The 25875-nt window shown below is 36.7% G+C and overlaps 1 protein-coding gene across 5 annotated transcripts in view; it reads right to left on the bottom strand.

The window, feature by feature from the left end:
- LOC127830974 (uncharacterized) overlaps positions 1-25875 on the bottom strand; it is a 357196-nt gene that overhangs the window by 8269 nt on the left and 323052 nt on the right. For all 5 annotated transcript variants that reach the window (XM_052355926.1, XM_052355923.1, XM_052355925.1 and 2 more), the window contains 2 exons: positions 21933-22018; positions 11274-12434 (listed from right to left, as the gene is read on the bottom strand). In XM_052355926.1, the coding sequence (XP_052211886.1) occupies positions 11274-12434; positions 21933-22018 (1247 nt within the window). The remainder of the gene's footprint in view (positions 1-11273; positions 12435-21932; positions 22019-25875) is intronic.

The following is a 25875-nucleotide window of genomic DNA, read 5'->3' as shown; positions in this document are numbered from 1 at the left end:
ACAAACATTTCAACAATAATTATTCATGATCAGTCACGATTCACAAATGGAACAATGAATCATTAGTTATTAAAAAGCAGCATATACGATAGTTAAGAACATTGCACTTCATTAATGTTAACACCTTCTCTTGGATACAAAGTTTGAGTTTACCGTGCAGTATCATATATTGATTTTCCTTGAAATAATTATGTTCATGGAAGTTGTGTTTTTAAAATCAATAATATATTTTCAACTTGTTTTAACATCACAAAAAAGACATGAAATTAACATGTCATCCAAAATATTTTCATCCGGTTATATGGTCACTTTCGACATATTTAAATAAAACCCGACTTTTTTCAGTTTATAAGAAAAACATTCATAAAACATGTTCTTACTTCAATGCCTTTGTAAGCAGTCACCATCTGACCTAAAATGGCACTAAATGACAGGGTTTTATCTCATGTTTACAAGATGTTGATGTTGTTGTTGGTCACAGCCAAACGGCCGCAGTAATCTCCACTGGTAAACGTCATATGTTCAGTTTTGTGACCCCCGGAGCCGGATCATATTTTAGCCCAGGGGAATAATTTGAACAAATTTGGGAGAGGACTATTAGATATCACTACATACCAAATTTAGTAGCCCTAGGCTCTATAATTAAAAACAAGAAGATTTTTAAAGTTTGCACAAAACAGGCCTTATTTAAGCATATGTTCATTTTTGTGACCCCTGGGGCAAGGTCAAATTTGTTCCTAGGGGCATAATTTGAACAAACTAAGTAGAGAACTATTAGATGTCACTACCTATCGAATTTGGTAGAAATAGGCCCAATGGTTATGGACAAGAAGATTTTTATAGTTTGCACAAAATGGGCCCAATATAAGCATATGTTCAATTTTGTGACCCCTGGGGAACGGTCAAATTTGATCCAAGGGGCTTGATTTTAACAAACTTGGTAGAGGACTATATGATGTCATTACATACCAAATTTGGTAGCCCTGTGCCATACGGTTATGGACAAGAAGATTTTTAAAGTTTGCACAAAATAGGCCTTATATAAGCAAATTTTCGATTTCTTGACCCCCCCAGGACAGGGTCAAATTTGATCCCAGGGGAATAATTTGAACAAACTTGGTAGAGGACTATTAGATGTCACTACATACCAAATTTGGTAGCCCTAGGCCCAATGGTTATGAACGAGAAGATTTTTAAAGTTTTCACAAAATAGGCCTGGATGCAGTAGCGTGTATCCCCGTACATATTTTCGATGTTGTTATATTTTCAGCCTTCAGAGGCTGGTGGCGGTATTGTGTTTTTATTATTTTTTAAGAAACCTTGTTTAAGACCTTTCTTATACTTAGATTCTTATACATTCTCTGTACTTATAAAGTAAACGTGTATGTTCTTCAATTGAGAGTTCTGCAGGTTATACTGAATTTTTACAGACCATGATCTGACAAGCTGCCTCTTACTCTTTTATGTATGTTGACTTGGCAATGTGTATTAATGTGATTATAAGATTGGTGGTTTCGCCAAATAAATAACCTATGGACAGATTGATTACAAAAAACCCAATTGTTTTTAATGAAAATTCAATACTGCTCCAGCAGCTGGAGTTTCACTTCTTTATATTATATAAGCAAATTTTCAATTTTTTGACCCCCCGGGGCAGGGTCAAATTTGACTCCAGGGGCATTATTTGAACAAACTTGGTAGAGGACTATAAGATGTCACTACATACCAAATTTGGTAGCCCTTGGCCCAATGGTTATGGACAAGAAGATTTTTAAAGTTTTCACAAAATAGGCCTTATATAAGCAAATGTTAAATTTTTTGACCCCCCCGGGGGCAGGGTCAAATTTGACCCCAGGAGCATAATTTGAACAAACTTGGTAGAGGACTATAAGATGTCACTACATAGCAAATTTGGAAGCCCTAGGCCCAATGGTTATGGACAAGAAGATTTTTAAAGTTTGCACAAAATAGGCCTTATATAAGCAAATTTTCAATTTTTTAACCCCCCGGGGCAGGGTCAAATTTGACCCCAGGGGCATAATTTGAACAAACTTGGTAGAGGACTATAAGATGTCACTACATGGCAAATTTGGTAGCCCTAGGCCCAATGGTTATGGACAAGAAGATTCTTAAAGTTTGCAAAAAAAAAGGCCTTATATAAGCAAATTTTCAATTTTTTAACCCCCCAGGGCAGTGTCAAATTTGACCCCAGGGGCATAATTTGAACAAACTTGGTAGAGGACAATAAGATGTCACTACATACCAAATTTGGTAGCCCTATGCCATACGGTTATGGACAAGAAGATTTTTAAAGTTTGCACAAATAGGCCTTATATAAGCAAATTTTCAATGTTTTGACCCCACGGGGCAGGGTCAAATTTAACCCCAGGGGCATAATTTGAACAAACTTGGTAGAGGACTATAAGATGTCACTACGTAACAAATTTGGTAGCCCTAGGCCCAATGGTTATGGACAAGAAGATTTTTAAAGTTTGCACAAAATAGGCCTTATATAAGCAAATTTTCAAATTTTTGACCCCCCGGGGCAGGGTCAAATTTGACCCCAGGGGCATAATTTGAACAAACTTGGTAGAGGACTATAAGATGTCAATACATACCAAATTTGGTAGCCCTAGGCCTAATGGTTATGGACAAGAAGATTTATATAGTTTGAACAAAATAGGCCTTATATAAGCAAATTTTCAATTTTTTGACCCCCCGGAGCAGGGTCAAATTTGACCCCAGGGGCATAATTTGAACAAATTTGAAAGAGGTTCACCACAGGAACATTCCTAAGATATTTCATCAGATTTGGACCAGTACTTTAGGAGAAGAAGATGTTTAAAGAAAAAGTTAACGCACGCACGGACGCACACACGCACGGACGCACGCACACACGACGGACACAGGACAATGACATAAGCCCCGCTGGCCTTTGGCCAGTGGAGCTAAAAATTGGCCCAAAGGGACACCTGTATATATGAGAGAAGAGATTGAATGCAGTCAGGCATAAAAAGCATGAGAAACTCATGGAACAGAGCCTCAAGAATCTATAGAGGGCTGAAACTTTCAATTTGTGCAATTTAAATTTTAGACTTCTTACTGCAAATCTGTCAAAAATGTTCAAGTGGGAAAAATATGAGAAACAATTTAAAGCAAGATGGAAATTGTTGTGTACAAGATTGCGATAGAAAATTTCTGAGACGCTACTATTTAGTCAACCATTAAACCTCAAAAAATAACTTTTCCAAAACAGGAGCAAGAAGATTGGCTATAAGAGAGCATGTTCAGCCATCTCATAAATCATTCCAATTAGGATGACATGTACATAATTGACTACAGTGAAGTTGATCCATTATTAGATTTGTAAGGAGAGCAAGATGAGAAGGAGAAATTAAGGTATAGATTTTCACTCATATTTTAGGTTATTTTACATTAACTTCTTCATTTCTACATTGAATTACTTCAAATTTATACTGAACATCTCTTATGACAATATGGTCAATCTCGACTATGCAATGCATAACCAACCCTGGGGCGCCCCTGTGTCAAACATGCGGCGTGGGGATACACGTCGGACTCTGCCGCGCCATTTCTAGTTTATAGATTGGGGTCATGTTGGTAAAGAAGTTTGCTTAATATGAAGGCAATATGTCAAGGCAGGGCTTAACACTAAGGCACGTCCGAACGACATTCACTGCCTGTACCTAGGTTCGGGCTAGCCAATGTTTCAGGAACATGCCCGACCGGTCGTGTGTATTCTGGGCTGGTTTATGTGTTCTAATAAACTGCGTTTCAAATAAGCTTTTTAATGATGCAGAAATCTTAATTCAGTATGATCAGATGACAATTTAAATCCCATAGTGAAGTCGGAGACAACAAACAGATCGTATCTCGAAATAGATTTGGAACCCCCTGATTGCAATCAAAACGCGGCCGACAATTCAGAAAATCCCCGGCTGTTGTCCTGGTAAAACACGTCAGTACCTATTTTAAAACGGAATTCCGCTAGATACGGTTTTTAATTGGTTACTCGAAGTGACGTGTTTTCTTGATAAAAATACATTTTAAACTAAAAGCCGGGTTTGCCCAGGATCGTCCGGGATCGATGAAGGTATAAAACTCGACATTAAAACAAAGTTACAATAAAATTATTAGTACTTTATCCATTTTAAATAACTTTTATTTGTTTAATCGATTAGTTAAGTGTTTTGGCAATCTTTTGTTACGCAATTCAATTAGCAAAATGAATGTTAATGGTTGATCCACTGTACAATTGTTACGACTACCGTAACACGTTATTTTGCGACCACTTAGATTCACTTACCATTTGTTGACAGACGGCAACCGTGGTAATCTATGTTTTAACATTGACGGTTCATGTCGTTGTTTAAGTTTGGATTTACGGGTGGAGATGGAGGTTCCACGGAAAAGAAAAAAAGGAAGGAGGAAAGTAAGAAAAAGTACGAGGAAAAAAGAACGAGGAAATTTCTGCCGAAATGGTGTGAAGAGTACAAATGGCTTGAATACGACGAAGAAGAAGACCATATGTTTTGTACACCATGCAGGCATTTTGAAAAGGATGGCAGATTTGTCACAGGTACAAACAATTACAGAATTGATGCAATAAAACAACATGCAGAATCTGTCGTCCACATGACCTATACAAAAAAATATGACATTAAACTCCTGTAAGACAAAAATGTGACTGTCCATTGTTCATTTACGGGAGAAGTCGCTGTTTCTTCATCAGCTTCAAATGATGGGTTACAGCCAGCGGTAATTGGCCATTAGACATAGTTGTAAGAAAATTAAACGAAGACCAAAGAAAGAAATTGATTGTCCTTTTCAAAACAGCATACTTTGTCGCTAAAGGAGAACTCCCATTTTCTCTGTATCCAGATCTGCTGAAATTACAATCACAAAATGGAGTTGACCTACCAAGCAGCTATCTGACTATCCAAGCATGCAGGCGATTCATGGAGTTAATTTTTAGAGACATACAATCCAACTCGATTGCATTACTGAAAAATGCCAGAGTTCTGTCTATTATGTTTGATGGCGCTACAGATGTAGCAGTATGCGAAAATGAGATAGCATATGCCCGTGTTGTCGATGAAGGAGCCCCAAGAAATGTTTTTGTCAGCATTGTAAACATTGAACATGCTCATGCAGAAGGTGTGCTGGCTAGAATTGAGTCTGGTATGAAAAGTGTTGATGAAGAAGGCTGGAACTGGAAGGAGAAACTGATTGCAACGGGGTCAGACGGTGCCAATGTAAACCTGGGAAAACGGAACAGTGTGACAAAACTCTTGAAAGATCAAATTCCCCCCCTTGTAGATATGCACTGTGTAAGTCACCGTCTGGAACTAGGTGCACTGGATGCAATGAAGGCAAAGAATGCCAAAGTATTTCTAGATTTGAAATCAGTTCTCCTTGCATAAGCACTTTCATTATAGTCCCAAAGCCCTGAGGGAGTATCAGTTGCTAGCAGAAGCAATGGAGGAAAAAATGATAAAGCCTGTTAACCTTCAAGGCACAAGGTGGATGCCCCATCTTAGTAACAGTTTGGAGGTATTGCTAAAGCAATACTGTGTATTTGTAGCTCATTTTGAAAACACTGTGGAGAGCAAAATTGGCACAGTTGATGTTCAGAGCCGTGCAAAAAACATTCTTAAGCATCTGAAATCCTACAATCTTCTGCATTACATGCATTTCCTGAAAGATGTACTTTCTGTTTTGAGCGAGCTCTCATTGAAGTTTCAGGAAGATAGGTCTGGCCTTCCAGAAGCATTGGAGGCCTTGGAAACAGCGTGCTTATAGCTGGTGGCGCAGAAGCAAAGGCCTGGTGAAAAGCTTCAAAAGTTTCTAGACACAATTGATGATAATGGCAAGTTTCTTGGAGTACAACTCAGTAAGCCAACATTGACTCCACACAGATTGAAAGAGCGTCAGAACTCCCTCATCGACCTCGTCATCGACCACATCAACCAGAGGATGGGCGATATTGACTCCGGTAACATTCTGAAGGATATGCAAGAGTTCTATCCGGTCAATCTTACTGAGAGGGAACAGGAAATTGCCGTCTTTGGAGAGAGTGAGGTTACAACTCTTTGCGAGTACTATGCCCCAGTGCTTAACAGATTAGGGTGTGATATTGGGCAACTGAAGAAGTCTGAATGGCCGGCCCTGAAAGTGCATATGAGAAAACAACCTAGAAACATGAGTGTTCAAGAATTCTACAACAGGCTCTTCACCAATCCCAACTTAAAAGAGACCTTCAAAAATGTAATTATGTTGGTGGAGATTATTTTGTGCATTCCTGTTTCAAGTGCTGTGTGCGAGAGAGGATTTTCAGCAATGGCACGCATCAAGTCAGATTGGAGGGCCAGCTTGAACATTAAAATGCTGAATTACTTCATGACAATCACACTCCAGGGTCCACAACCTTCAGACTACAACGCTGAAAGGGCTCTTGCTGTGTGGTGGCATGGTGGACAGAGGGCAAGACGACCAGACTTTGATGATCCCGAGGAGATGATCTTATAGGAACAGAAATGTTCGTCAATTACATTGATTCAGTATTATGTGTACAAAGTGTGAATAAGACATGTATTTAGAAGCTTGTTGTTGATTATGTTTTTTAGTGATTTATGTTTTCTAGTCTAACATTAATATATTGGTCTCTCCTTGTTGTTTATTATGCTGATTCAGTATTATGTGTGAAGTGTGACAAAGACAAGTATATTGAAACTTTCCAGTTTGTGACCATGTTCTCTTTTTTTGTGCCATGTTTATCTAGTCAAACATCAAGATGTTACTCAAAATACTCATATTACGTTGTTAATGTTTAAAGTTTTGAAAGTTCTGATTAAAAGAAAAGAAATGATACCATGACGTCTTTATTACATTGTAATTCATTTGACAATTACAGAATACTTATCATATAATAATACTTTTATTAAGTAGATGAATATTGAATTCATTAGGCTAGCATTAGTAAGGCAAGCTAATAAGAATGATTGAATCATAATTGCGCATCTCCAGGCACAAGAAAATACAAGTTGAATGATAAATATAAAGGTTTTGATAATACTTGGGTCGGGCACATGAAAGATTGGTCCGGGCTAGTAGGTTCTGCATTTACTAGCCCAAACGGGCTAGTTGAAAAAAAAGTTAGTGTTAAGCCCTGCAAGGGACATTGAAAATATTTGAGGTGGTACGCAAACTTTAACATAGATTTATCAATAATTTGCATATTCTAAATGGAAAAAGGGCCATAATTCTTACAAAATGCTTGATACAGTTGTCTGCTCTTGTTTATAGCTTGGGGTCATGTTGGTTAAAAAGTTTGCAAAATATGAAAGCAATATGTCAAGGGACATTGAAAATATTGTAGGTGGTACGCAAACTTTAACATAGATTTTTCAATAATATGCATATTCTAAGTGAAAACAAGAGCACCGCCTTGCGGGTGCAGACCGCTCATCTATTTTCTTTTTAAAGGTGAAGGGACTCTCATTTTCAATCACAAAGGAGGGAGGAGTGGAGTGAAGAGGGGTGTATAGTGTGGGGTTGTGGACATTTATTACATTATCTTCCAAAAAAGCGAAAAAAAAAAAAAAAATCGGGGGGGGGGGGGGGGGGGGGGGGGGGGGGGGGGGGGTTGGGGGGGCGATGGGGGGGGGGGGGGGGGTTTGGGTGCGATGGTTGGACGGTATTTCAAACATAACAGTTTTAAAAATAAAAATGGGAGGGGGGGGTATAGTGTGAGGGTGTGGTGGTAATTTGTGAGATGATCTTAAAAAAAAAAAAAAAAAAAAAAAAAAAAAAAAAAAAATGGGGGGGGGTTGGGGTGGGGGGGGGTGGGGGGGGTATAGTGTGATGGTGTGGTGGTCATTTGTGAGATGATCTTAAAAAAAAAAAAAAAAAAAAAAAAAATTAAGGGGGGCGGAGGGGGGAGGGGGGAGGGGGGGGAGGGCACGGGGGATGGTTTGGGTGGAGTCTATTGTGGTATGTCAGGTAAGAGTAGTTTTGTCAAAGTATTAATCAAATCTAATCATAAATAAAGAAGTTATGGCAATTTTAGCAAAATTTAATAATTTGACCTTGAGAGTCAAGGTCATTCAAAGGTCATGGTAAAATTCAAGTTGCCAGGTACAGTAACCTCATGATAGCATGTAAGTATTTGAAGTTTGAAAGCAATAGCCTTGATACTTAAGAAGTAAAGTGGATCGAAACACAAAATTTAACCATATATTAAAAGTTACTAAGTCAAAAAAGGGCCATAATTCCGTAACAATGACAACCAGAGTTATGCAACTTGTCCTTTTACTGTACCCTTATGATAGTTTGTGAGTGTTCCAAGTATGAAAGCAATATCTATGATACTTTAGGGGTAAAGTGGACCAAAACATAAATTTTAACCAAATTTTCAATTTTCTAAGTATAAAGGCCCCATAATTCCGTCCAAATGCCAGTCAGAGTTACATAACTTTGCCTGCACGGTCCCCTTATGATAGTTCATAAATCTTGCAAGTATGAAAGCAATAGCTTTGATACTGTAGGAATAAAGTGGACCTAAACACAAAACTTAATCAAATTTTCAATTTTCTAAGTATAAAAAGGGCACATAATTCTGTCAAAATGCCAGTCAGAGTTACATTACTTTGCCTGCACAGTCCCCTTATGATAGTTAGTAAGTGTTGCAAGTATGAAAGCAATAGCTTTGATGCTTAAGGAATAAAATGGACCTAAACACAAAACTTAACCAAAATTGTCAATTTTCTAAGTATAAAAAGGGCACATAATTCTGTCAAAATGCACGCCAGAGTTATCTTTCTTTGCCTGCCCAGTCCCCTCATGATAGTTAGTAAGTGTACCAAGTTTGAATGCAATAGCATTGATACTTACTGAGAAAAGTGGAACTAAACGCAAAACTTAACCAAAATTTTCAATTTTTTAAGTATAAAAAGGGCACATAATTCTGTCAAAATGCACGCCAGAGTTATCTAACTTTGCCTGCCCAGTCCCCTCATGATAGTAAGTAAGTGTACCAAGTTTGAATGCAATAGCATTGATACTTTCTGAGAAAAGTGGACCTAAACGCAAAACTTAACCGGACGCCGACGCCAACGCCAACGCCGACGCCGACGCCAAGGTGATGACAATAGCTCATAATTTTTTTTCAAAAAATAGATGAGCTAAAAAGGGCCATAATTCTTACAAAATGCTTGATACAGTTGTCTGCTCTTGTTTATAGGAAATATTTTGGGTGGTATGCAAACTTTAACATCTGCACGCTCACGCCGGGGTGAGTAGCATAGCTCCACTTACTATATATTTCATATATAAAAGTCCTGCTTCAAACATTTCATTTACTAGAAGGGCAACTTCTTTGGTTTGGTACAAAACAAATTTAATTGAGTTCCTTTTCTTAATAATGGTGAAAATTATGTTAAAAGGTCTATATTGGCACATATGAAATCAAGAGCTTTGTCACTAACTTTAAAATATCTCTGCACCATTTTGTCACAGACACTGCACACGTGCTCATGGCTAATAAGCTTAGTTTATGGGCACATGGAATAAATACATTTCTGTGCATGAAATGTGTGTGTTTTGCACATGTTAACTTCAATGTTATGCCCTATTGCATGTTTAAATTCAAATGTTTAAGAGTAGTGTTTCACAGATTTGTAATTTTAAATGGCAAAAATGCCTATATTAAAGGTCACATTACTCAACTCTTCATGGCAACGACATATTTCAAAATTCAAATCAAACACTAGAGGCATGTGGAAGCAGTTTGTTCCTTAAATGAATAGCAGTTTTTCACATGCTACGCATTGCTTTCTAAGATATATATAACCGTTTTGATCTGTTTCTTTAACATGTGTAACACTGGTTTATAAGGATTTAAGTGGCTACTCTTTGTTTGGTATTGCATTATTTTGCTGAAATGACCATTTCATGTAAAGTAAACTGAAATGCAATCAAAAGGACTCTCCAGGTTTAACTTGATGTTTACATAAATACTAACTTTCTAAACTTTTTTTAAATAGATAAAAAAAGATCTGACACTTTTGTCATTTTAGACCATGATTTCGAAAAAGGAATGTATAAGCACGCTTGACAAATATTCGATAACTAAAAAATTCCTGAACTCTGCAATGACGTGTTTATAGTTTCAAATAACTTGTTTGATACATGTGGAAAAAGTTTGCTCTTCACTTATTGTCTTTGTAATATCAGGTGCTTTTTTGCCCTATTTTGTAGCCGAAATTCAGCTATATTCCCAATCGCAAAAAGTATACTTTTTACCAAAATTTGCTTAAAAATTCCCAATTGGGAAAAAAACACTAATGACATCAGCTGTTTCGCTTTTTAACAAAGCGCAGTCCAATAGGTCTCGTACCAGGTTTAGACTAAACCTCGATTTGGATAACGTTGGCATTATTCGTGTGCACGATATTCTCCGTGTTGTTCAGGTTCTTATAATATTTGCGATGAAATTCAAGCGTTTTGTGATTGGGCTAAATGGAAAACAAAGATGTCGCACAATTCAAAATTTTACATGAAAAAGACTCCTAATTAAATGGTGCCTGATGTGACTGAAGACTTTGTGTGAGCTTATTATGTGGAAAACTGTTGATCATGATGGTGTTTGTGGTGTTTGAGATTAAAGATGCTGAACTAATTTATTTAGTTATAAATCTCAATTTATTTTCCCAATTTCTTGAAAATGCTGATAAAATTCCCAATTTCAAAGCCTTGGGCTATCTTCCCAAAAAGCTGAAAAAAGCCCTGAATATAATTATTACAAATATTTTTCATATTTAACATGTGTAAGGTAGCTTTTTAAGTGTTTAATTGGCTGCTTTTTGTTTGAAAGACCAATAGTATTAAATAATTTTGCTTAAATGACAATGCAATGTCAACTTAAGTAATGTAATGCAAACAACTTTCAATTTTTCATCAAGACTTTTATCTAAATTTAAATTTTCTTTGCGAATTTAAAAGCATGTGATCAAAAAAGATTGTCTTTTCATACCATGATTTATGAACCCTGCTCAGGATTTTTTTAGCAAGCTTGAAAAGGCTGAATAACAAAATTCCTGATCGTGCTCAATAAACCAAGCAATGAAATGACAACTTGTGTTAATTCCTATGTTCATGCAGACAGACCGTCATGATTAGACTCCTAGAAATTCACAAACCTCTAGGTCTCTTACTTATCCACTTCTTTAACCCAACAATTTAAGATAACTTACCAACAACACCAACTGGTCGATCAGCAACAACTGGTGGATCCTTTTTCTCGATTTTCAACTTCTTTTCATCATCTTCTACTGATGCTGAATCAGTAGACTCTTCACAGGAATGCTCTTCCTCACTTGCTTCATCCGAGAAAGATATATTATTCCTTTTAACGACGCTAATATTATAGTCATTACTTTCAGCCTCACCGCTCTCAACATTTTCACATCCACTTTGAAATTCACTGATTCCTTTGTCCATATTGTTGCAAGATGCTTCAATAATCGTGGTAGCAGTTGCTGTCCTTCCTTGCAATCTCTGCCATTGGCGCCTCCCCAATTTCTCTTCTCCACCTATCCTAACTGCCCCACCATCAATATTAATGTTAATGACAGAGTTGTTTATAGGCGCATTAAAGTTAATTGTTGACCCAACACCAGCTCTTGCATTGTCATTTCCATTATCCTCATTGTTACCCTTACATTTCTTGTTATTAGACTGCAATCCAGAGCTAAACTTGGACTTTTGCATTGTCTCCTTCCTGTTCGGTTCTACACCAATTGCCTTCAGATCCCTGGTTCTGTTAGTGCTCACTTCATCAGAGACTGCTGCCACTCTCACGCTGTTTGACCCTGTATGCATCCTGCCATCATCAATGCCATGGTCTTCAGACAGGGTGTCACCAATCGTATCTTCTCTCATAGAAATCTCAGTATTTAAAGGTTGATAAATTCTGTAAAACTCATCCAATTGTCGAAGAGCAACCTTCCCATGGTTACTGGTACTACCTGTAGTATTTAGAAACCCAGAAAGGTCTGGATATAGTGTTGACTTGGCTAGGGTTTCATCTGGGTTCAATGGTAACAAGGGTTCAAGTGCTGAATCATGATTGATTGGCGAACTACTATATGTATTATGTCCGATGGAAGCATTGGCCCCATTTATCTGCCCTTGGTTAATTAGAGAACCTCTGCATGGAGTTGGAACATTTGTTGAGTTATGAACCTTTGGTCTGGCTTCAACGGGCAAAGATTGAGCTTCTCTGTTCTGAAGAGCATTAGTCGTTGATGAAGCTCTCATGTTAACAAGGTTACTATGGCCGTCATTAATTGTAGGAGTGGTTGGTGTTCGTGTTTGTGGAGACAGCAAGTCTTGTGCTGAACCTTGGGATGGGCCTGAAGAAACACAGAGAGAAAATATTGTGTAAAATACAGGGCCTGAATGAAAGTTGCATCAGCCATTTATATTCAATTTGTTTTCATGAGAACCTATCAAGTTACATCAGCAATTTATATTCAATTTGTTTTCATGAGAACCTATCAAGTTGCATCAGCAATTTATATTCAATTTGTTTTCATGAGAACCTATCAAGTTACATCAGAAATTTATATTCAATTTGTTTTCATGAGAAGCTATCAAGTTACATAGAAATTTATATTCAATTTGTTTTCATGAGAACCTATCAAGTTACATCAGCAATTTATATTCAATTTGTTTTCATGAGAACCTATCAAGTTATATTAACAAACCTCCACCGTTATACCGTTGTACTGAGTATAGGCCATTTTGTTTTGCAGTGCTATACTGAGTGACAGTTCTTCAGATGTGGAAATTTCTCAATTTTAAGACACAGAGAAAAATTGATTCTATAATGCAAATAGCAACCCTCAATAATTGATGTTTTCAAAATAAGGTGTTTTTGCAATCTTGATCTTAAATGAACAAGGTCATGCGCAGAAATATTAGCCAGCATAAAAAAGAACCCTCCGCCAAAGACTTTGGTAAAGATTTGGTGAAAAGAGAATGATTTCAAAGATCTATATCAGCGAATATTGCCATTTTTCTATGAGCGAAGGACAATAAATCTGAAATGCCAGTGGTGCTCTTTGCCTCGTTATCACATTTATCATTCACATAAGACAAGAAAGATTTGCAGAAAGTTTTGTTAAGATTTGATAAAAACTGAATGAGGAAAAAAGTGCACACCACAAATGTCAAGTTTTTTGTATAAAGAAAGTGCAATTACTCAGAAGAGACTGAATCACATTGGCTGGTTATATAGTAATTCCTCCATTTAATGTCAATAAACATTTTCAAAAGTTCTTTAATAATCAAATTATCACATTTTGGGTAAATAAAGCGCAATAACTCTAAAATACATGGTGCAAAATGGCTGGCTATATAAATGGCCCTCCATTAAAGGTAAACAAACTTTTTCAAAAAGTTTGGTGAACTTTTTTTTTGAAAACTGTAGAATTTATAGAGCAATCAAAGCGCTGCAGGCACTGAAAATGTTCGCTATTGCATAATCTTAGACGCAACTCAGTTTTCAAAATTATGTTATAGCTTTTTATATCGCAAGTTTGAAATGAACAAAACCCATTCGAACATGTAAAGAGTGCGTCTTAAAGCACAGGTTGAGATGTTTGTGCACTGTTTATCCTCATATTTATGTAATAGTGATAACTTAGACAAAATAACAACAATATGTCTCTTTTTTTCACAATTGGTTGCTGCACTGGCAACCATCTTAAGAATTTTGGTTGCCTTGCTAAAGAATAACATGCCTAGAATCATGTACATGTTGTGTTATGTGTATCTAATACTTGATCTTTTTTCTTTAAATTATTGAGCAACAGTTTTGCCGATATGACAAACGTTTAGTGCATGATGTCTTGTTGTGAGCCGGAATTGAATCATTTCCTAGGCCTAATTGATCCACAGTCACCAATTTGTATTCTATGTTTAATTGGATTGAGTTGTTCAAGCTTTGAAAAAGCTAGTTGCCCTGCTTTTTAGCCCAACTGTTATCAATTTTTGAAATTGAGTTTCCTGGGCTTAAATCTACTGGCCCCAGGCTAACAGGAAACCACTAAACATGTATTTTATTCATGATGTAAGATCTGACAGTGTATTGAACTCAATTTGCAAGTCTGAAAACATTAAAGGGAACTTTTCACGTTTTGGTAAATTGACAAAATTAAACGATTTAATAATTTGGAGAGTTCCTTTGTTGTCGTTATATTTGTTCATACTACGAGGATTGCTTATATAAAGTATAAAATCGTCTCTCATTGTATGAGCACGGATGGCCAAGTGGTCTAAACGATAGACTTTTATTCCAAAGGTCAGTGGTTGGAGCCCAGTTGAGGGTAACTTTTTTTGTTTCTTTAATTTTATTCTTGTTTTTTTTTAATGGAGCTTTTAAGATCAAATGTTTACATTTATCAATATTAAGCATTTAATGACAAACTGTGAAAAGGTCCCTTTTAGATGTTTACTAAAAATGCCACAAGGTAAAAATTTAGATGTAGAACTCATTGGTTGTTTATTTGATTTAAAAGTGATTTTGTTTATTTGCCTTCTCAGCGAGGTAACTTTGAAGTTATTATCACTTTTATCCTTTTTTTTCAAATCATAAATAGAAAAGATAATTTAAGGTTCATTTTGGGAAAACAGGGCTTAATGCATATGCATTAATTGTCATCCCAGTACCAGAGACTGTCTTTAAACGAAAAACACCATAAAATCAGAAAGTGTTGTCCTTGATTAGCTTGTGCGCATTGCACAGGCTACTCAGTGCGCACAGGCTAATCTGGGACACCACTTTATTGACATGCATTAAGCCCCGTTTTCCCAGAAAGCAGCCAATACGTACAGATTTCAATGACAAACTGGAAAATGTTGTCACACAAGCTGTTAAACACTATTGATTACATACACACACTCACTGTCTGCAGTGTACCAGTGGTGAAGTATAAACAGCCAGATGCGGTGGTTATCGTTCTTAGCATAGTAAAGAGCAGACCGACTTGCAACGCATGCTACAAACCTTAATAATAGTTGTCCACAAGCGAACAACTAAAAATGATGATTTGTTTAATAAACAAGAGCTGTCAGAAGACAGCGCGCTCGACTTTTTGAGTGCTTGCCAGTATAATGGGGAAATTGTTCATATTCAATAAGGTCAAGGTAATATAGTCTTATTCTAACTGGAAGACGACCATAATTGAAACGTATTGATCGCTTATGTTTTAAAGAAGTGGTACATTATAGACGATTCTGAGTTCAGGTATATTTTCCACAATCTATTGAAAATTTGTAAACACATAAAGCAACCTAATAAGATTATGTTTCAAGTTTGATAGCAATAGCTTGAGTGTGATGGTTGGACGGTCTTTCAAAAATAAAATATTTTTGTGTGTGGGGAGTGGAGAGGGGGAATAATGTGGGTGTGTGGTCATTTATTAGATGATATTTAAACAAGAGCTGTCAGAGGACAGCGCGCTCGACTATTCGAGTGCTTGACCTTATAACGTAAGCCATCATGGGGAAATTGTTCATATTAAATAATTTATGAGACGATCTTTCAAAAATAAAAGAGGGGGAGGAGGGTAGGGGGGGGGGGGGGGGGGGGGTGAGAGGGGGGGTATAATGTGGGGTATGGTAATTTATTAGATGATGTTTAAAAAAATTGGGGGGGGGGGGGGTAGGGGGGGGTAGGGGGGGGTGGGGGTGAGAAGGGGGTATAATGTGGGGTGGGGTAATTTATTAGATGATGTTTAAAAAAATTGGGGTGGGGGTAGGGGGGTAGGGAGGGGGGGTAGGGGGGTGGGGTTGAGAGGGGGGTATAATGTGGGGTGGGGTAATTTATAAGATGATGTTTAAAAAAATGAGGGGGGGAGGTTGGGGGGGAAGGGATTCTGGGTAGGGGTATTGTTTGGGTGGAATCCATTGTGGTATTCAGGTAAGTGTTGTTTTGTCAAAGTAATAATAAAATGTGATCATAAATAAAGAAGTTATGGCAATTTAAGCAAAATGTTCAATTATCTAAGTTTAAAAGGGACCATAATTATGTAAAAATGATTGATACAGTGGTCTGCTCTTGTTTATAGGTTGGGGTCATGTTGGTAAACAAGTATGCAACATATAAAAGCAATATGTCAAAGGATATAGGAAATATTTGGGGTAGTACGCAAACTTTAACATAGATTTATCCATAATATGCCTAAAATGGGCAATAATTATGACAACATGCTTGATAGAGTTGTCTGCTCTTGTTTATAGATTGGGGTCATGTTGGTAAACAAGTATGCAAAATATGAAAGCAATATGTCAAGGGACAATGAAAATAAATGGGGTAGTACAAAAACTTTAACATTTGCTGCATATTCTAAGTGGAAAAGGGGCCATTATTATGACAAAATGCTTGATAGAGTTGTCTGCTCTTGTTTATAGGTTGGGGTTAGTTGGTAAACAAGTATGCAAAATATGAATGCAATATGTCAAGGGACAAAGAAAATATTTGGGGTAGTACCAAAACTCTAACATTTGCACGCAGACGCCAAGGTGAGTAGGATAGCTCTACTATATATATTACATATATAATAGTCGGGCTAAAAATAAGAAGAAAAAAAAATCAGGAGGGGGGGGGGGGGGATTCTGAGATGGGGCCTGGAGGATGGTTTGGGTGGAGTCCATTGTGGTATGTCAGATAAGTGTTGAAAGTGTTGTAAGAGCTGTGTTCGTGAAACACAATGCTTGCTACTATTTGAGTTTTTTCTAGTTTTAATTAGTTGTTGTTTCTAGGTCAACTACATTAAATTTATTAAGGACCACAATGGAAATAAGGATTTGCTTCCTTTTTGTGCTATCTATTGTATTTTAATGTTTGTGACATGGTTTCAATTTTTAGTACACACACATATATATATATATATATATAACATTTATTTACCAATAACAGTATTATTATTTTACTGTCTCAAATTTTTAGATTAAGTTATATAATTTATTGAATATTTAGAAACCTGTATCTTTGTTTGCTTGAGTTATCAACTATGATGCTATTTTAATTAATTGGTTTGCCATTTCTTATGCCATCAGCAGATAAAACTTATTTTATGTGTAATATATGCTTTATGTACCATGTTTTACAAATTGTTAAAAATATGAAACAAATGAATGAAAAAAAATGCCCCCTACTGCGCCGCTTTGAAGCCATATATTTGACCTTGAAGGATAACTTTGACCTTGACCTTTCACCACTCAAAATGTGGTCCATGAGATATTAATGCATGCCAAATATCGAGTTGCTATCTTCAATATTGCAAAATTTGACCTTTGACCTTGAAGGATGACCTTGACATTTCACCACTCAAAATGTGCAGCTCCATGAAATACGCATGCATGCCAGATATCGTCTTTCTATCTTAAATATTGCAAATTTTTACCTTTGACCTTGAAGGATGACCTTGACCTTTCACCACTCAAAATGTGCAGCTCCATGAGATACACATGAATGCCAAATATCAAGTTGCTATCTTCAAAATTGCAAAAGTTATGACCAATGTTAAAGTTTTCGGTCGGACTGACAGACGCCATATATTTGACCTTTGACCTTAGAGGACGACCTTGACCTTTCACCACTCAAAATGTGCAGCTCCATGAGAATCACATGCATGCCAAATATCAAGTTGCTATCTTCAATAATGCAAAATTTGACCTTTGACCTTGACCTTTAAGGATGACCTTGACCTTAACCTCTTACCACTCAAAATGTGCAGCTCCATGAGAATCACATGCATGCCAAATATCAAGTTGATATCTTCAATAATGCAAAATTTGACCTTGACCTTTAAGGATGACCTTGACCTTAACCTCTTACCACTCAAAATGTGCAGCTTCATGAGATACACATGCATGCAAAATATCAAGTTGCTATCTTCAATATTGCATAAGTTATGACCAATGTTAAAGTTTTCGACGGACAGACAGATGCCATATATTTGACCTTTGACCTCGAAGGATGACCTTGACTTTCCATCATTCAAAATGTGCAGCTCCATAAGGTACACATTCATGCCAAATATCAAGTAGCTATTTTCAATATTGCAAAAGTTATAAAGTTTTTTTTTTGGGGGGGGGGATTCTGGGGTGGGACCTGGGGGATGGTTTGGGTGGAGTCCATTGTGGTTTGTCAAAGTATAAATCAAATCTGATCCTAAATAAAGAAGTTATGGCAATTTAAGCAAAATTTATTTATTTGACCTTGAGATTCAAGGTCATTCAAAGGTCAAGGTTAAATTCAACTTTCCAGGTACAGTACCCTCTTGATAGTAAGAAAGCATAAAAGTTTGAAAGCAATAGCCTTGATACCTTAGAAGAAAGTGCATCTAAACACAAAATTTAACAAAATGTTCAAAGTTACTAAGTAAAAAAAAGGGCCATAATTCCGTCAAAATGCCAACCAGAGTTATGCAACTTGTCCTATACAGTCTCCTTATGATAATAAGTGAGTGTTCTGAAGTCTGAAAGCAATAGCTATGATACTTTAGGAGTAAAATGGACTAAAACACAAAAACTTAACCAAATTTTTTCATTTTCTAAGTATAAAAGGGGCCATAATTCTGTCAAAATGCCAGTCAGAGTTACATAACTTTGCCTGCACAGTCCCCATGATAGTTAGTAAGTGTTGCAAGAATGAAAGCAATAGCTTTGATACTTTGGGAATAAAGTGGACCTAAACATAAAACTGAACCAAATTTTCAATTGTTTAAGTATAAAAAGGGGCATTACTCTAAAAATAATGCTGACAGAGTTATGCACCTTATATTACACAATTGTCTTGTTGCAATAAAAAAGTATTGCAAGTTTGAGTTAATTATCTTTGATAGTGTTAAAGTTATTTGACTTTATAAAAAAACTTTCACCAGTGGCAAAGCCGACACAAGTACATGAAGTATAGCTCTCATTTTTCTTTGAAAAGTAGTGCATGTTAACCCTTTACCACTTAGATACGTATTTTGACACATTTGTAGTCCCTTAGAAAGTTGCATTTTATTAAATAACTTTCTTACTAAATTGAAGTTTTAAAGCTTTTTATTTCCAAACCTTAATTACTGATGAACAGCAAACAGCAAAAAACCTGAACAGGCTGCGAGTTACTTGCAGGCTGTTCTGGTTTTATGCTGGTTGCAAAAGCCATTATCACTTTGCTTCTTATGGGGGAAAGAGATAAATGTGAAATTACCCCAAGAGCCTAGTGCTAATTGGCTGATTATAAGACTGCATTGGGTCTCCATTTTATGTCAACAAACATTTCGGGAAAGTTTGGTGAAAACTCTATAAAAACTTCACAGCTGCCAATCTGCCCGCCCTGCCAATCAATATGGTCTTCCCATTATAAGTATTGTCAAGAGACAGGCAAATATAGATCATTTCACCTATAAAACATGTAATATATTTGGATACTAGGTTGCAAAAGTTATAGTGATGTGCGTTTTTAATAGATAAAAATGGCTAGATTGCACTTTACCAGTACGCAGTTGTTTACCATTATCGACAAAGCGGGGGTTTGGGGGCGGTAGCCCCAGATACTAAGGAAATATATTGGTTAAAAGGATTATTAGTAGGGATGGTAACGATTATCCGGATATCCGAATACTGGTCAAGTAAAGTCTCCTTATGATAATAAGTGAGTGTTCTGAAGTCTGAAAGCAATAGCTATGATACTTTAGGAGTAAAATGGACCAAAACACAAAAACTTAACCAAATTTTTTCATTTTCTAAGTATAAAAGGGGCCATAATTCTGTCAAAATGCCAGTCAGAGTTACATAACTTTGCCTGCACAGTCCCCATGATAGTTAGTAAGTGTTGCAAGAATGAAAGCAATAGCTTTGATACTTTGGGAATAAAGTGGACCTAAACATAAAACTGAACCAAATTTTCAATTGTTTAAGTATAAAAAGGGGCATTACTCTAAAAATAATGCTGACAGAGTTATGCACCTTATATTACACGATTGTCTTGTTGCAATAAAAAAGTATTGCAAGTTTGAGTTAATTATCTTTGATAGTGTTAAAGTTATTTGACTTTATAAAAAAACTTTCACCAGTGGCAAAGCCGACACAAGTACATGAAGTATAGCTCTCATTTTTCTTTGAAAAGTAGTGCATGTTAACCCTTTACCACTTAGATACGTATTTTGACACATTTGTAGTCCCTTAGAAAGTTGCATTTTATTAAATAACTTTCTTACTAAATTGAAGTTTTAAAGCTTTTTATTTCCAAACCTTAATTACTGATGAACAGCAAACAGCAAAAAACCTGAACAGGCTGCGAGTTACTTGCAGGCTGTTCTGGTTTTATGCTGGTTGCAAAAGCCATTATCACTTTGCTTCTTATGGGGGAAAGAGATAAATGTGAAATTACCCCAAGAGCCTAGTGCTAATTGGCTGATTATAAGACTGCATTGGGTCTCCATTTTATGTCAACAAACATTTCGGGAAAGTTTGGTGAAAACTCTATAAAAACTTCACAGCTGCCAATCTGCCCGCCCTGCCAATCAATATGGTCTTCCCATTATAAGTATTGTCAAGAGACAGGCAAATATAGATCATTTCACCTATAAAACATGTAATATATTTGGATACTAGGTTGCAAAAGTTATAGTGATGTGCGTTTTTAATAGATAAAAATGGCTAGATTGCACTTTACCAGTACGCAGTTGTTTACCATTATCGACAAAGCGGGGGTTTGGGGGCGGTAGCCCCAGATACTAAGGAAATATATTGGTTAAAAGGATTATTAGTAGGGATGGTAACGATTATCCGGATATCCGAATACTGGTCAAGTATCCGAATCGTAAAAGAGGATCCGAATACTTGATTAAACGATATTACCATGGTTATTATGAACCATTTCGTATATTTTGACGTTAATCTGTATACCAGACATCGTTGACAGACTGACACAAATCCGTTAAACGGTTGTTGCTAAGCGAGTGCCCCAGCCTGTTCTCGATCACCTTGATGATAATGGCCGAGTTGCATCATTGTCAACTTGCGCCTCCGTGTTTAGTTTTATGGTCCTTACTTCCCGATTATTGACACCAATTGGCTACTTGGCTTCAATCGACAGTTGCAACAGTATGGAAAAACTATCTCTGCCCAATCAAATAACAGTTTTTCAATTGGTCAATCAATATTTATCTGTCAAAAAAAGAGTATACAAATTGCGATTTCCCAAGCTGGCATATGTCGCCCAAAGTATTCTGGCAATTTCGGCAACATCGGGTCTGTCTAAGCGCGTGTTCTCGTCGGCCGGCTTGGTACTTACCAAGCTAAGGAACATACTCAATAGCGACTTAGTCGATGCAATTATTTTCATAAACAAGAACCATAGGTCAGTGCATCTTAGAAAATACAAATGAAATTAAACTGAATGTATTTAATGCATGTAGAATGTACAGTTTATATCGTAATAAGCTTTTGTTTGCGTTTTAGGATGTGTGTTGTTTTTTTAAACGAAATAGCGTATTTTGCGACTTTGATATTGTTATTATAAATAATTGAAATAAAGAAATCATATTAATGCATTATATTGTTTGTTATTCTGTAAACAGTGCACATTAACGTATTAACATTGTTGTGATGATGGTAACAGCCTTATGTAGTTTACATAAAAAAGAATACGGATATCCGGATATATTCGGATAGGGGATATGGTTATCCGGATACCGATTTCTGATATCATTCCCATCCCGAATTATTAGGTGTTGTGTTAGGTGTTGCGCTTACGTACGTAACGGTAAAGTGCAATTGCCCCCAAAAAACAATCCATCTATGGGTAACACTTTGATCATCACCAATATAAATTTTGTGTCAGATACCTTTGGAGAAATAGTCGCTGAGTTGTTGACACACTTTGTGACGTCTGCAGACGAAGCAGAATATGAGAATAAGCCCGAGAATAAGCCTGAAAATAACAATATAAATATTTATAATTTAATACAAGCCTCAAACAACAGCATAGACTGATAAAATTGACAGACATAAAACCAGTAAACCATGATATCTTTAATACAATATTATACGCCTTGTTTTCCATGTAATATAACCATATTTTTATCTGAAAAACGTATAATCTTATAGCTACTGTGAAACCATTATTATTCGTCAGACATTAATTTTCGTCTTTTTCGTCCTTCGACCGATGGACGAATTCAAGATCCTGACGAACAATCATGTCCTATATATGAAACAAATAAGACTGAATTACCGTAGGCATGAGGCATTTAAATCCTGTGTAATCCACGCATATACACAGGGCTCGAAATTAACACTCGCACACTCGCAAAATGCGAGAAAAAAAGATTGCACGGTAATTATAAGCCACAAGTATTTTTTGCAAGTAAAGAAATAGTGAAAAAAAAACGAGTTATATTGCTTAATGCGTTCGACGGCGTGAACGCTAAACCGTAGGTCAATTTTTTGAACGGCCGAATACTCATATGCGGAAGCGCGCACCTTGTTTGTAGACTGGTATACTTATAGTACAGATACCTGGATGGTATTGATACAAAGAACATGAAACAGTCGACTATTCACACTCATGTTAAATCACAGTATGTGAGCATTGTCAACGGCAAATTTTGCTTCACTGACCAATTTGTTATTTCATTAAAATGATGTAAAAGAATATACTGATAAAAATGGGACGTGTTCTGTGAAAAAGGGGTTTAATGCATGTGTGTAATGTATCATCCCAGATTAGCCTGTGCAGTCCGCACAGGCTCATCTGAGACACTTTCCGCTTTATGATTATTTTTTTTCAGGAAAGTCTCTTCTTAGCAAAATTTAGTTTGGAAACAAATTTGGACTGCACAGGCTAATCTGGGACAGCACTTTACACACATGCATTAAACCCCCTTTTCACAGCAAGTTTCAAGATAAGTGGGTCAGAGAATTCATTATAGCCATTTATGGAAAACTTCCCTATGCCTTTGGTGGCCATGTTTTTCAATAGACCAGAACCTTGCTTTGACTCACCAGGGCTCCCTCTGGCTCAAAAAATTGTGTAGCCAAATATACCTTTTATGTTTTAATTCTTATTATTAAGGATATTTTATGGGTGATTATGTAGAAATCCTTACAGACAAATGGATTTTTTGTAGCCATTGGCTAATTTGGCGAATGGCAGAGTAAGCCCTTCTCACTTAGTTCATGCAAATAATACAATTTTTTTAAAGAGTTCTAATGATATTAATATTACAATACATGGAACATTGCCCTGTCCCCTAGTGGCCATGTTTTTCTTAACACCCGAACATTTAAAAACAAGAAACCGTCGGAGACAGGTGATGCTCCCCAAAGTTTTTTTGTCACAATATTGCACTATATATTCAGATAAAAGGAAACGTCTTGGGGACAACAATATTTTTATAGAAAAGTTCAAAGGGCCATAACTCTGTGAAAAATCATCCGACCAGAACCCGATGATAATATGCACATCTCCTCTTGATATTGAAGCTTACCATAAAGTTTTATTGAATTCCGATCATTAGTTGCTGAGAAATAGCCCGGACAAAAATTGTGCACGGACGGACGGACACACGGATGTCCAGACGAAGCGGCGACTATATGCTCCCCCCAAAATAAATTTTGGGGGAGCATAAAAATTAGTTATGAAAAATCAGGGCTTTTTTGGCCCGATTTTATAGCCGAATTCGGCTATATTCACAATTGTAAAAGTATACTTTTTTCCCAAAATTCGCTAAAAAATTGAGGATGCAGGACAAACAAAAATTGATCCTTAAAATACCATTATGCCCAGCAGCTAGATTTCTAATCAAAAGGGAAACATTATTACACGTAAAAGAGATATTATAACAAGACTATTGTCAAGCAATACAAGTCCCCTACCAGTTCCACCATTGTCAGATTTTTTTTAGTCCCCTACCGGTTTCACCGGAGGGGACTTATGGTTTTGTCTCCGTCCGTCACACTTTTCTGGATCCTGCGATTAGTTTAAAAGTTCTAAATATTTTTTCATGAAACTTGGAACATGGATAGAGTGCAATATGGACATTATGCACGTCATTTCATTTTGTTCCTACATGTTTTTTTCATGAAAAAATATTAAGAACTCTAAAAGTTATCAAAGGATCCAGAAAAAACACCATTTTCAGCAGTATTTCTAGTCTATTTGTTGCCATAGCAACCATAATTTTTTACGTAAGAACGAAATGAAATGACGTGCATAATGTCCATATTGCCATCTATCCATGTTCCAAGTTTCATGAAAAAATATATTCAGAACTTTGAAAGCTATCGCAGGATCCAGAAAAGTGTGACGGACAGAGACAAAACCATAAGTCCCCTCCGGTGAAACCGGTAGGGGACTAATAACAATAATGAGGTTTCAAAAGTGTGCACAAAGTGAATGTTAAAGGACAGCAGATGATGGACAAATGTCAATCAACAAGAGGGCCATGATGGCCCTGAATCGCTCACCTGACTCATTAAGATCAGATGAAAACTATGACCTCTATTGTCTACACATTGTTTTTCTATGATTTGACCTAGTGACCTAGTTCCTGACTCTAGATCACCCAAATACAATCCCAATCCAGATTTCATCAAGATAAACATTCTGACCACAGTTCATAAATATTGGATGAAAACTGTGACCTCTATTGTCAACACAAGGTTTTTCTATTTATTTGACCTTGATTTTTACCCCAGATGACCCTAATACAATCCCACCCAGATTTCATCAAGAATTCTGACCAAATTTCATAAAGGTTGGATGAAAACTGTGATCTCTAATGTCTACACAAGGTTTTTCTATTATTTGACCTAGTGACCTAGTTTTTGACCCCAGATGACCCAAATAAAATCCCAACCCAGATTTCATCAAGATAAACATTCTGACCAAATTTCATAAAGATTGGATGAAAACTGTGACCTCTATTGTCTACAGAAGGTTGTTCTATTATTTGACCTAGTGACTTTGTTTTTGACCCCAGATGACCCAAATACAATCCCAAACCGGATTTCATCAAGATAAACATTTTGACCAAATTTCATCAAGATTGGATGCAAACTGTGACCTCTACTGTCTACACAAACAAATTGTTGACGGACGGACGCACGGACACACGCAGGCACGCACAACAGACGCCGGACATCACACGATCACATAAGCTCACTGTGTCACTTCATGACAGGTGACCTAAAAATATGTGTCGGAGATAAACATGAACAGTTGTGGTTAAAATCCCATAGAAACAAGGGCTGTTTGTAAAACATGCATGCCCCCCTATATGGGCTATAAGTTGTAGTAGCAGCCATTGTGTGAATACGTTTTTTGTCACTGTGAATGGTGGTGGTGGTGGTGGTGGTGGTGTAGTAGTAGTAGTAGTAGTAGTAGTAGTAGTAGTAGTAGTAGTAGTAGTAGTAGTAGTAGTAATAGTAGTTGTAGTAGTAGTAGTAGTAGTAGTAGAAGTAGTAGTAGTAGTAGTAGTAGTAGTAGTAGTAGTAGTAGTAGTAGCAGTAGCAGTAGCAGAAGCAGTAGCAGAAGCAGTAGCAGCATTACAAGACCAATACTTAAGAATGATCAAATGGGAAAAGGTAACCTAGCACTGGCAGTAAATATGGGGCTCATTTACAGGTCAGATTTGGAATCTCTGCTGTAAAATGAGATTTTGAATGAATTAAAGGGAGGCAAATCTGTAATAAAAAGAACATGCATAAACCGTAGTTGTTTCCCTTGTTTGAACCATGCTAAATCCTTACAAGTTTGGAAAGAATTGGATGAAAAATTTGGACTTT

The sequence above is a fragment of the Dreissena polymorpha genome, chromosome 5 (assembly GCF_020536995.1).
Source record: "Dreissena polymorpha isolate Duluth1 chromosome 5, UMN_Dpol_1.0, whole genome shotgun sequence".
NCBI lineage: Eukaryota > Metazoa > Mollusca > Bivalvia > Myida > Dreissenidae > Dreissena > Dreissena polymorpha.
Note: the sequence above shows the minus strand (reverse complement) of the source record. Positions and strands in the feature narration are given on the sequence as shown.